Source organism: Bos taurus, chromosome 8 (assembly GCF_002263795.3).
Source record: "Bos taurus isolate L1 Dominette 01449 registration number 42190680 breed Hereford chromosome 8, ARS-UCD2.0, whole genome shotgun sequence".
NCBI lineage: Eukaryota > Metazoa > Chordata > Mammalia > Artiodactyla > Bovidae > Bos > Bos taurus.
Window position 1 is genome coordinate 74,512,511 of NC_037335.1, and position 13,307 is coordinate 74,525,817.

Consider the following 13,307-nt stretch of genomic DNA (forward strand, 5'->3'; position numbering starts at 1 on the left):
CATGTATCCATTCTCCTCCAAACCAGGCTGTCGCATAACATTGAACGGAGTTCCCTGTGCTATATAGTAGGTTCTTGTTGGTTATCCATTTTAAATATAGCAGTGTGTACATGTCCATCCCAAACTCCCTAACTGTCCCATTCCCCCCATCCTTCCCCTGGGCAACCACAAGTTCATTTTTAAAATCTGTAAGTCTATTTCTGTTTTGTAAATAAATCCATTTATATCATTTTTCTTTTTAGAGTCTGCATAGAAGGGATATCATATTATATTTGTTTCTCTATCTGACTTACTTCACTGAGTATGACAATCTCCAGGTCTGTTCATATTCCCGCAAATGGCATTATTGCATTCCTCTTAATGGCTGAGTAATATTCCATTATATTTATGTATCACATTTTCTTTATCTATTTGATTTGATGTTCCAACCTTCCACCTCCTCCTCCTCAGCCAGGCTAATATCACATGATTCAAAGCTCTAAACCTCTAATGACATGGTTGGTTTTTCCAACAAGGCCAGCCCCCTTCATGAGACTTTTCAGGGGCCCACCATGAATCACTTCATCAGCATAAACCTCAGTCCAAGGAACCCACCAGGAACAATAAAGATACTCTAAGTGATACTTTGGAGAAGGCAATGGCACCCCACTCCAGTACTCTTGCCTGGAAAATCCCATGGATGAAGGAGCCTGGTAGGCTGCAGTCCATGGGGTCGCTAAGAGTCGGACATGACTGAGCAACTTCACTTTCACTTTTCACTTTCATGCATTGGAGAAGGAAATGGCACCCCACTCCAGTGTTCTTGCCTGGAGAATCCCAGGGACGGGGGAGCCTGGTGGGCTGCTGTCTATGGGGTCGCACAGAGTCGGACACGACTGAAGTGACTTAGCAGTTAGCAGCAGCAAGTGATACTTAGGAAATTTCAGGGGTTCAGAGGCTCCCTTCCCAGAAGCAAGGACAAAGAGCAGCCAAGTTCTTTTATGTACAACATCCTTTCGTCAGTAACTAGTGGGGTGATGGTGATGGTGATGGTGGGTGCAGTAGCCATTTGGCAAAGCTCCCTCCCCCCAGGAGCTTCAGGTTTCCTCCTCTAGGAAGAATGCCTTCTGGTAAAAGCCTGCTCAGTATCAAGCAGCCCCCCAAATAGTACACTTTATACTCTTCCCTACCTGAAGCTGAGATCAATCTTCCTGTGAAAATCTGTTGGATGAAGAATCTCTTAATGATCTAGATTTAGCCGTATCCCAACATCCCTATGATAGAAGTTGGTTGTGTTTTAGAAGGAAACCTAGGGGGGAAAAATTTGCACCAGTTATGCCCTGGAGAGTTTTACAACCACAGAGCAAAAAGTGGATACAGTCTGGTTTCTCTCAGAGACTCTTAAGTGGAAGAGAAACTGGACACAAGGCCCCTGTCAAACTCGGCAGAAATTCTATTAGTCCATTTGATATGGTGCCTTTAATTCTTATATGGCTGGGAATCTCCCTTACCAGAGACTGTCTTCATTTTGAAATTATTTAAAACATAAAAAAATTGAAAGACATGGCCTAAGTCCCATATCACCTACACCCAGATTTCCCAATTGTTTAAATGTGTCATTTTCCATATGTAGTGGCTCTATCTCTCCATAAACACGCATACACTATGCCCACTATCATATTCTCTTCCTGAGTTATTTGAAAGCAAGTTGCAGCAGTACTGCTCCATCATTGAAAAGACTTCAGTGTTTATTTCTCCCACACAAGGTCACTCTTCTACAGAATTGTGACCATCTAAAGTGGGAAATCACCATTGCTACAATGACCACTACCATCTAAACCATTTGTTGTCCAGTTGCTAAGCCATGTCCTACTCTTTGTGGCCCCATGGAATGTAACCCCCCAGGCTCCTCTGTCCATGGGACTCTCCAGGCAAGAACACTAGAATGGGTTGCTATTTCCTTTTCCAGGGGATCTTCCTGACCCAGGGATCAAACCCATGTGTCCAGCATTGGCAGGTGAATTCTTTACTACTGAGCCACCAGGGAAGCCCAAACCATAGTACCCATTCAAATTTCACCACCTGTGCCTAAAATATCTATTTTTCCTGTCTGGTCCAGGAACACACATTGCATTTGATTGTTATATCTCTCTGGTCTCCTCCAATCTGAAAGAGTTTCTTAGTCTGAGAGAGTTAAGCCCTTTATTCCATCTATCAGTCTCTGAGGAGACCACTCACCCAGGTCTGTGCTAGACTCATCGTGAACTCAGAGCAGAGATGGCCCAGACATGACGTCCTGTGCCCATCTTCGTGTATCAAGGTGGGAGGCATGTCCTCTTTACTTTGTTCTAGCACTGGTCAAGTTATCTTTGTTGACCTGATCACTTGTGTCTGTCAGGTTTTCCTTTGTATTTGATTAGTGTCTAAAAGGAGATACACTCAGACCACGTCAGTATCCTCTGCCCTCCAGCCTTATCTTCCATTGATGAATCATGCCTGAACTAACCAACACTGAGTTTGTTGACAGTGATTTTCTATTTCCATCCTTTCTTCTACATTTCCTAGTTAGTATTCTACTCTAAAGAAAAACATCCTCTTCTCCCCCATTTATTTACTGATCTGTCCTAGATTCTGTTTTATTCTGTGGATGCACTCCACCATGGTAGACTGTAATGCTTATATTCTCCCAGACTTGGCTTGTCCAGCCCCTTTGAGCTGATACTGGTTCCTTGTTATGTGTCCCCCAACATGCTCTAAACACTTCCTTTTTTTCTAGCACAAAAAGGTATTCCAGGGTCATCTCAGACCTTCTTTGCCCCAGCCGGGGAATCAGCATTTCTCCAAGGAATCCTAGATCTGTTTAGTACAGAAGGGTATTTGGAAAGTAAGACTGGGTGTTTGGTATCCAGCTGACTATCAGGGTGTCATTGGTCCTAGGATCTCTCAGTAAACAGACCTTTCTCTCTCAAACCATGTTGTTGTTCAGTTGCTAAGTCGTGTCCGACTCTTTGCGACCCATGGACTGCAGCATGCCAGGCTTCCCTGTCCTTCACTATCTCCCGGAGTTTGCTCAAACTCATGTTCATTGAGTCAGTGATTCCACCCAACCATCTCATCCTCTGTCACCCCCTTCTCCTCCTGACCTCAATCTTTCCCAGCATCAGGGTCTTTTCCAATGAGTCAGCTCTTCACATCAGGTGGTCAAAGTATTGGAGTTTCAGCATCAGTCCTAATTGTTAAAATTAGGAGTGAATTTAACAAAAGACCTGTAAAACCTATACACTGGAAAATACAAGTCATTGCTGACAAATGTGAAAGACAAGCAAAACGAATGGAAAGATATGCCATGTGTGAGGATTGGAAGACTCCATGCTGTTAAGATGCCAGCTCTTCCTCGCTAAGCTATAGATGTAACACAATCTCAATCATAATTCAGCAGATATTTTAAATAGAAAGTGACAAACATTCAAAAATGTATATGGAGATGCAGAGACCCAGAATAGCACAATAATCTTGGGGAAGAAATGGCGGAAGGCTTATGCTGTTTAACTTCAAGATCTCCTCTAGGGACTTCCCTGGAGGTTCACTGGTTAAGAATGATGGTTTGGCGGTTCACTCATTCTCTGGTCTGCCTGCCAATGCAGGGGACACAGGTTCAATCCCTGGTCTGGGAACTAAGATCTCACATGCCTTGGCACCACTAAGCCTGCACACTGTGACTACTGAAGCCCAGGTACCTAGAGCTCCTACTCCAAAACAAGGAAAAGACATTGCAAAGAGAAGCCCACGTACTGCTCCTAGGGAGTATCCTCCACTCACTGCAACTAAAGAAAGCCAGTGTGCAGCAATGAAGACCCAGCACACCAAACTAAATAAAATTAATAAATAAAAATTTAAAAGATCTTATCTAAAGCTACAGTAATGCAGACAGAGTGGCATTGGCACAGCGCAGGCAGAAATCAGTAGAACAGAACTGAGAGCCCAGAATCTATGTGGCCAATTGATTTTGACAAAGACAGCAAAACAATTCAATTAGGAAATGAAAATCAACAGCCAATGCTGAATAACCATAGATCTTTATGATTAAAAAAAATTTTTATTTGACCCCTACTTCATGCCAGACACAAAAGTTAACTCAAGCTCAATCACAGAGACAAAGGTAAAAGCTAAAACTATGAAGTTTTTATTTTATAACCTTTTAAAAATCAATTAATTTTTGGCTGCACCATGTCTTTGTTGCTGCGTGCAGCCTTTTCCTAGTTTTGTCTTCTCTTATTGTGGAGCATGGGCTCTAGGGAACGAGGACTCCAATAGTTGTGGCACACAGTTATCCCTCTGCACATGGAATCTTCCCAGACCAGGGATTGAACCCACGACCCCTGCATTGGCCACTGGACCACAGGGAAGTTCTAAAGCTATGAAGTTTATACACGAAAACAGGAGAATATATTCATGATTTGGAGACAGGCAAAGATTTCTTAAGATGCAAAAAGCACTGGCCATAAAAGAATATTTTGGTAAATGAGACTTTATTGAAAGATGCTGTTAAGGAAATAAATAATAGGCACAGTACAAACCTGGGCTTCCCTGGTAACTCTGCTGATAAAGAATCCACCTGCAATACAGGTGATCCTGGTTCGATTCCTGGGTCTGGAAGATCCCCTGGGGAAGGGATAAGCTACCCACTCCAGTGTTCTTGGGCTTCCCTGGTGGCTCAGATGGTAAAGAATCCACCTGCAATGTGGGTGTCCTGGGTTTGATCCCTGGGTTGGGAAGATCCCCTGGAGAAGGGAATGACTACCTACTCTAGTATTCTGAGCTAGAGAATTTCACGGACAGAAGAGTCTGGCAGGCTACAGTTCAAGGGGTCTCAGAGTCAGACACAACTGAGCGACTTTCACTTTCTTTCACAGGACAGATCTAGAGAAAATATTCATAAAACATATGCAAAGTACTTTTATCTAGATTGTATAAGGACCTCCAACAGTCAATAGACACACACACACAATGGACAACGAATTTGAACAAGTACCTCACAAAGGAAGATACAGCAATTGTTACAAGCAGATGGAAGAGTGCTCAATATTGTTAGTCTTCAGGGAAATGCAAGTTAAAAACACAATGGGATACTATGCATATTCACTAAAATGTCTAATATTAAAAACATTTTTAACACCAAAAGTTGGAGAGGATGCAGTGTAATGGACATCTCATATATCACTATATATATATATATATATATATATATATATATATATATATATAATGGAATCATCGTAGCAATCACTTATAAAGTTCATCTACCTTTGACCCAGTCATTTCTCTCCTAGGTATTTGTCCAGAGGAAATGACAACACACATACTCAAAAAGACTTGTACATTAATGCTCATAGTAATTTTATTTACAATAGCAAAAATGAAGAATAGCCCAGGTATTTAGCAACAGGAGGATGAATAATATATACGAAATGATTCCAATTATATGAAGTTCTACAACAGGCAAAGCTAAGTAAAAGTGGGAGGAAAAAATTGTTGCCTAGAACCAGAAGTAGGAATGTACCATGAAAGTTGACTGAAAAGGGATATGAGGGAACTTTCTGGAGATCTGGAAATATCTTAATTGATATGTGGGTTGCACAGGTTGTGTTCATGTGTCAAACTGTGTACCTAAACTTTGTATCTTTAAATTAATATATATTTCACTGTGAAAGAAGAACTGTAAAAATTGATGATAGTTGAGTGGTGGTTAAGTAGTAGATGGTGGTGTTATAGAAGAAGTAAAAATGACGAAATGTTAGTAACTGTTGAAGATGGGTGGGGTATACATGGGGATTTATTATACTAATCTACTGACTTCTGTCTTCTTCATATATATTAGAAGTTTTCAATATTCACAGAGGTCTCAGACTGGGTGGCATGTACTGCAAAGATACTCAACAGAGATTGGTTAGTGCTTGGGAGTTTTTTCATTTGCCTTTAGAGCACTTTTTACTCCATCAGGAGTGGGCTTGATTGACCAATTATGTGTGAAACTCCATGAGAAACCTGAGTTAAAGTGGAACCAATGTGATTTCAGAACTAGACAGGACTTTATAGATGGTGGTTTTCCAGGCTGCTGTCAATGGGCCTCTTAATCCAACTCAGGCTCCAGGCCAGGCTGTGGGGTGGGCTGGCTTCTGATCAAGAAAGCAGGAATAAGGAGGGCACCTAATTTTTTGTCAGTACTCTGTTTCTGGTGGCCATGCTTCTTGTGCAGAAATGGTGCCACTTAATCCCTAATGCTAGTCCTGCCCTTCTATCTTACCCTGCCCACCTTTCCATGAAGCAGCTTGATCTAGTACTAGTCCTCAGAGTCCAGGGCTCAGAGTCCATATTCCACCTTAATGCCATGAGCTGTGTGATCTCCATTAAAATGAAGTGAAGTGAAAGTCGCTCAGTTGTGTCCGGCTCTTTGTGACCCCATGGACTATATAGTACATGGAATTCTCCAGGTCAGAATACTGGAGTGGGTAGCCTTTCCCTTCTCTGGGGGATCTTCCCAACCCAGGGATCGAACCTAGCTCTTGAACCCAGCTCTCCTGTATTGCAGGCAGATTCTTTACCAGCTGAGCCACAAGGGAAGCCCAAGAATACTGGACTGGGTAGCTTATCCCTTCTCCAGCAGATCTTCCCAGCCCAGGCATTGAACCTGGGTCTTCTGCATTGCAGATGGATTCTTTACCAAATGAGCTATCAAGGAAGCCCCTGTGATCTCCATAAGTTTCCCCATCAGCCAAATGGGGATGTAATACCTGCTCCCTTGTGTTGCACAGATTCAGTGAAATAATGTATGCACAGTTCCCAGAAATGCCTACTGCAGACACTTAGTAATGCTGGCTGAATTGGAAGTCATTCAGAGGGTGCTTCTTACATGGTCAGTGCTCGGTAGTTATGGATTGGTTGGGTTGGAATGAAATGCATAAGCATGGAATCCATGCTGTTTGCCTCACTGCATTTTCTCCTTTGCTTCTCCTCTCAGTTCCTCCATTTCTGTCTGATTTTGCAAAGTCGTTCATTCATCACATAGAGCCTACTGTGTACCAAGCCTTACACTAAGTGCTAGTGAATTAGCAATGAATAAAACGTTTAAGTCAGAATCCCACCCTAGAGAATCACACTTCCAGGGGCTCTGTGAGGACTGTAGGAGCCCAGAAGGGCATACCCCTGAGTCAAGCCTCCTCTCTTCTCCTCTGTAGGACGTCATCGCCTCCATCCTGCTGAGCGGGCGGATCGGGCCCAACATCCAGCTGGCTGACTGCTATGGGCTGAGGCTGAAGCACATGAAGTCAGATGAGATCCACTGGCTGCACCCGCTGATGACAGTGGGGGAGGTGCAGGACAAGTATGAGTGTCTACATGTGGAAGCCGAGTGGAGGTAGGAGAGGAGCCGCAGGTTCTGGAGTGGGGGAGGGGGAAATGAGGAGTAGGGAGACCCTGGGAGGCCTTTCCTCAGAGCACTTACTGAGTGGCGTATTAGGTTGGCCCTTCTGTAGCATCCAATGCACGTGTTTGCGAAGACCTAATAAGGGCTGACCACACATCCGCATTCCAAGATGGATATCTAGGTGCATCCCTGGACTGGATGCTCTTGGAGCTGTGGAGGAGGAGGAGCAGAAGTGCAAGGAGGAGGGGGAGCCAGGCCAAGGGCTGGGGAGTGAACCTAAGCAGAACAGCTACCATCGCGGGGAGGAGAGGGAGAGTCAGAACCAGCACTGACCACTGTGGTTGGCAACCCACCCCTCTGTCCTCTGCGGTCCTCCACCCACCCGTGGAAAAGAAGGAAAGAAGGAGCAAGTCCTGAATGGGTAGCCAGGGGCTCCGTGGGCAGCCCCTGGTAGAACCAGCTTCCCTCTGTCAACCAGAGAATTTGAACTTCCTGTCCCAGGTATGACCTTCAAGTCCGCTACCTGCCAGAGGACTTCATGGAGAGCCTGAAAGAAGACAAGACCACGCTGCTTTATTTTTACCAACAGGTAAAAGTATTTTATCTTCCAGTCCCCTGGGTCCTATGACCATCCTCTCCTGGGGAGATGGAAAGACAAGGCTTGCATTTTGAAGGTCCCATTCCAGGAAACTTCTCTCGGGGACATTCCTTGGTCCCTGGTCAGCTATCCAAATCTGCTTCCTTCACACCTGAGGGCTGAATGACCCCTCCCCATAGGCACAGGCCCTCTTGGATTTTCCTAGGGTCTATTTACTACCCAGAAGACCTGGCTGGGGAAGCAGGCAGAGCAAGTCCAAAGAGAAGGGAAGCAGTCATAGCACACAGGCTTGGCTGTCTGACACAGCTGGTTTCTAGCCCACTTTTGCCACTTCTCAACCTGAAACCCCTCAGGACGTAATTTACCTGCATGAGGTTGTTTCCTCTTCTATAAAAAGGGGATGATAAGAAGAATACGTACATTATTGGGCTGCCATGAAGACCTAACGCTAGTACTAGCAGTGTACTGGTAAACCAACTCTGATTTGCAGTACTTGCCAATTTCCATGGTGTAAATAACCCCTGGTAGCTCAGGCAGTAAAGAATCCACCTGCAATGCAGGAGACCTGGGTCCAGAAGATCCCCTGTAAAAGGAAATGGCAACCCACTCCAGTATTCTTACTTGGGAAATCCCATGGACAGAGGAACCTGATGGGCTACAATCTGTGGGGTCACAAGAATCAAACACAACTTAGCAACTAAACTAAATCAAATACTCCCATCTTGGCTCACAAAATTTTGGAAAACTTAATAACTGACTTCCACGAGCTGTTTGGAGCTCACCACACTCCTGGCTGTAGTGCCCCTGAGGTGCCCAGCACAAGACATGGCGGGGAATAAGCACTTTGTGCACGAGAGCCGCCATGGCTGTTTTGTGTCTGGCCTTTGCCCCAGCCTACATCTTCCTCCTGGTCCTCTAGAGACCAAGCCAGACTTTTCTTGTATCTTGGGTGACATCCAACACTACTTACCAACAAGGCTTTGGGTAAATTACTGCCTGCATGTGTGCTGTCGCTCAGTCATGTCCGACTCTGCAAACCCAAGGACTGTAGTCCACCAGGCTCCTCTCGCCTCTCCAGGCTAGAATACTGGAGTGGGTTGCCATGCCCTCCTCCAGGGGATCTTCCCAACCCAGGGGTCAAACCCTCATCTGTGTCTCCTGCACTGCAAGAGGATTCTTTACTGCTGAGCCATCGGGAAGCCAGAATAAATGACTAACTCCTCCCCCCATTCCCAGTTTCTTTATCTCCAAAGTGAGGAGTGGGAGAGGGGAACCTGAACTTCCTGCCTTGTGGACCCTTAAAAAAACGTGCTATGAAAGTGCTTCAAAAACTCGATCATGCCTGTGGGGGCACAATCGACACTACCCAGGGCACCTCCCCCTCCTGCTACACAGTTGTGCCTTTGTCGGGGGAGGGATGAGAGACCACTCAGGGCAGCAGGATGGTGTTCAAAGCCCCCTCCACCTCCTGGGGCCTCTGCTAATCTCAGGGAAATAAATGGGGAGCGAGGCGAGAGTCTGAACTGTGGCCTTTCTCCCTGCCAGCTCCGGAATGACTACATGCAGCGCTATGCCAGCAAGGTCAGCGAGGGGATGGCCCTGCAGCTGGGCTGTCTGGAGCTCAGGTAGGTGGCCTCCGGGCCACTCCAGGGAGGTTGCCTGCTCCTTCCCTCCTCCACTGGGCTCTCGGCCAGCTTGGACACTCTTCCAAGGCAGGAATGTGAGAGCCGGAAGGGGACAAGTGGTGGCTGACAGACGGTAAAGCCCTGAGGTGCTCACCGTCTGGCCCTGGGAAGAGAGGCGCCAGCCCTCTCTCTGTTCGGTGTCCCCTGTCTGCCTTTCGCTGCCATTGTTCTTGCCTCCAGGCTCCAGCTTCTTCCTTCTACCTGCCATCCAGGTGATCCAGTAAACGTTCCTTTGAATACTAGGCAAGCTTCTGGGAGATACTCGAATGCTGGGATTCCATCTGTGTTGCTCACTGCTGTATTCCCCACTCCAGTAGGTGCTAATAGACGTGTACAGAGTCGGTAAATCATCCAGCTCAGACACTCAGTCTATTTCTGACTCTGGGACCCCACGAACTGTAGCCCACCAGGCTCCACTGTCCATAGGATTCTCCAGGCAAGAATACTGGAGTGGGTTGCCATTTCCTCCTCCAGGAGATCTTCCCAACCCAGGGATTGAACCTGCATCTCCTGCACTGCAGACTAATTCTTTACCACTGAGCCACCAAGGAAGTCCCCAAAGTTGTTTGCTTTCCCTCAACATTCCTAGAAAACCTCGGAGCATGCCTGTGAAGCACACCTTGAGAGCAGGCAGTGTGGCCCTGGGCTCTTCCTTCAGTGCCCACTCAAGGGTCTCTCCATCTTGAAGTCTCCCATTTCCCAGGTCCACCCCACCTACCCCTCCCTGCATGGATTGGCCATAAGGCCCTATGTATGCACCACTCTGTCAGATGCCGAGTGGTTCACATGCACTAGTCTGAAATCCATCAAATCCTTGAACTCAGGGTTGGTACCACCTTCTCCTGGCACACATGAGGGCACAGTATGAATTTGAATGATTGGGTAACTATGAAAGATCTAAAGACCTCTTTGCTGGTGGACATGTGCTGACATTTATTTTGTAGAGTTACTTAACTACATTCAACATGCCAATATGGTCAGTTACCTGGAAGTACATTTTGCAGCTCACCCAACCCAGGGGGCGTTGCAGATGGCCACACTGCCTTGTACAATGTGGAGTATTTGGAACATGTAGGGAAAGAGAAAAAGTGACTAAAATCATGAACGAGAGATAACCTCCATTAGCAGAGTAGCTCCAAGTCAGGTTTTTTCCAATGCATTTTTTTTTCCTCTAAAATTTTTCCTCTAAAATAATTATTACTACTTATCTTGATTGACAATATGCTCAAAAATACCATTTATTAAAAATTGTTAAGGACGTAGCAGTACATGTTTCAAGTTTTTATATAGAGCTCATCTATGATTTCATGCTTTAGATAGTCTTCTAAGTTCCATGATTTGAGAATATTTCCCTAGCTTTTCTTCTAGTTTTAAAATAATTTTATTATTAAAATTTTCCCTTTAATCTATCTAGAATAAATATTTAGAATAAAGTGTGAGATGAAGGCCTAAGCATACTCTTTTCTAAACACTGTAAATTTTGTAAACTTATTGTTTATTAATCATAAGTTAGTTGCCCTTCTCTGCTTATGGTATCAGCAGCATAAAACTATTCCCAGATGTGCACAAGTACACGTGGGTTGAAGTAACACTGAGTTACTAATGTATGATCAGGAGTGGGACAATGTCTGCAACAGTTGAAGAAATTACTAGAAACAATGATCCAAACAGGGAAGGGAAGATAAGACAAATAGTATTGGCTATTTGGTCTCCACGTAAACAATTATTATAAATGAGTAATACATAAAAATCTCCATGAAGACATACATTTTAAGGGAAAATCATACTTAAAGAATATCTATAAAAATTTAATAGATGTCACCCCAGGTGGTAGGATTATGGATTTATTTTCTTCTTCTGTCCCATAAATGCTAAATTTTTTTGTGTATATTTTATAATTATTTGCATGCATACACATAGATTTCCAGAGGTAGCAAATGAGGGGAAAGGAAGTCACAAAGGGAACACAGAACCTAAAAGGTGGATGTCGGTGTTCCTCAGCTATAAGTCGAGTGTTGGCTGCCTTGGGTCATTTATTTTCAGAGACCACTGGTAGAACCTCTATCCTCCTCCTCTGCCCACAAACTCTATAAGCCAGAGGTGGACACCCTGGAGTACAACTGGAGTCTTTCCTAGGAAGGAAATTTGCAGGTTTTCTAAAACTCATAGTTTTCTAAATACTGAATTTTTCACCTCTCCTTCCTTTCTCCCTCCCAGTGGTTCCCACATCTGGCAGGGGAGGGTGCTTCTAGTCCAACATGTGGGCATTGGGTGGCCCAGCTCTGATGGCCCTGTTCCCCGTGGCTTCTGTCTCTGCAGGCGGTTCTTCAAGGACATGCCCCACAACGCACTTGACAAAAAGTCCAACCTCGAGCTCCTGGAGTAAGTGCCGGGACTGGCCCCAGCCTCTCCTCCCTTCCCCGCTCCTGCTTTGCTCTTCTTGCTCACCTCCTATACACCTCCACCCCCCAGACCAGAGCCAGGCAAGACCCATCTCCCTGGTGTGCTCACCTTTCCCTGATTGGCCCGAAGTCCTGAGTTGGGGATATAGAAAGTATTAGTCACTCAGTCTTGTCCAATTCTTTGCAACCCCATGGACAGTAGCCCACCAGGCTCCTCTGTCCATGGAATTCTCCAAGCAAGAACACTGGAGTGGGTTGCTGCTGCTGCTGCTGCTAAGTTGCTTCAGTAGTGTCCGACTCTGTGCGACCCCATAGACGGCAGCCCACCAGGTTCCACCATCCCTGGGATTCTCCAGGCAAGAGTGGGTTGCCATTTCCTTCTCCAGAGGATCTTCCTGACCCAGGGATCGAACCTGGGTCTCCCGCAACACAGGCAGTTCTTTACCATTTGAGCCACCAAAGGGGATTCAAATGCTGCTTTTTCCCCCTTACTCTCAGGAGAGAAGTGGGCCTGGACCTGTTTTTCCCAAAGCAAATGCAGGAGAACTTAAAGGTGAGGAAACCAGTGGATGAAGAGCCCAGGAAGACTCCCTTCGTGTCTCCCTTATGTCGCCCAAGGATTAGATCTATAAGGGATGGAGATGGGGACCCTCGGGGAAGCCAGGGTATCTGTGCTGCCTTAGGCCATCTGGACCTGGGACCATGCATCTTGTGAGCCCATCTGTGTCCGGGAATCAAGAAACCCTGCTCTAGTTCCACATCAAAGGCCAGTTAGCTCTATGGCCTGAGCACCGGGGATGCTACCACCCCGCCTCCCTCCCAGGGCCATGGTGAGCTCCCTTGAGACCACCATGATGTAAGAGATCACCACTGCCCTCATGGTCTATAGAGGCCTAAGGAACTGTCCTACAGCAGCGTGCAGGCCTGCGGTGAGATCCTAAGGGAAGGAATCAGGCCCCACTCACCCCTGACCCTCTCGCCCAGCCCAAGCAGTTCCGGAAGATGATCCAGCAGACGTTCCAGCAGTACGCCTCGCTCCGGGAGGAGGAGTGCGTCATGAAGTTCTTCAACACCCTCGCAGGCTTCGCCAACATTGACCAGGAGACCTATCGCTGTGAACTCATTGTAACGCCACCTTCTTTTCATTCTACCCCTGACCCAAATCTCAAGCCTCTCAGGAGGGCAACTCAGGGTGGGGATGGGGATCAAGACAACCCTCC

The 13,307-nt window shown here is 45.9% G+C and overlaps 1 protein-coding gene across 5 annotated transcripts in view; it reads left to right on the forward strand.

Moving 5' to 3' along the window:
- PTK2B (protein tyrosine kinase 2 beta) overlaps positions 1-13,307 on the forward strand; it is a 138,287-nt gene that overhangs the window by 95,184 nt on the left and 29,796 nt on the right. For all 5 annotated transcript variants that reach the window (XR_009495482.1, NM_001102252.1, XM_059889218.1 and 2 more), the window contains 6 exon segments: positions 7,215-7,393; positions 7,904-7,991; positions 9,546-9,625; positions 12,005-12,067; positions 12,586-12,640; positions 13,072-13,212. Coding sequence is in view for 4 of the 5 variants with exons in the window: in NM_001102252.1 (NP_001095722.1) it covers positions 7,215-7,393; positions 7,904-7,991; positions 9,546-9,625; positions 12,005-12,067; positions 12,586-12,640; positions 13,072-13,212 (606 nt within the window). In the remaining variant the exon portion in view is untranslated.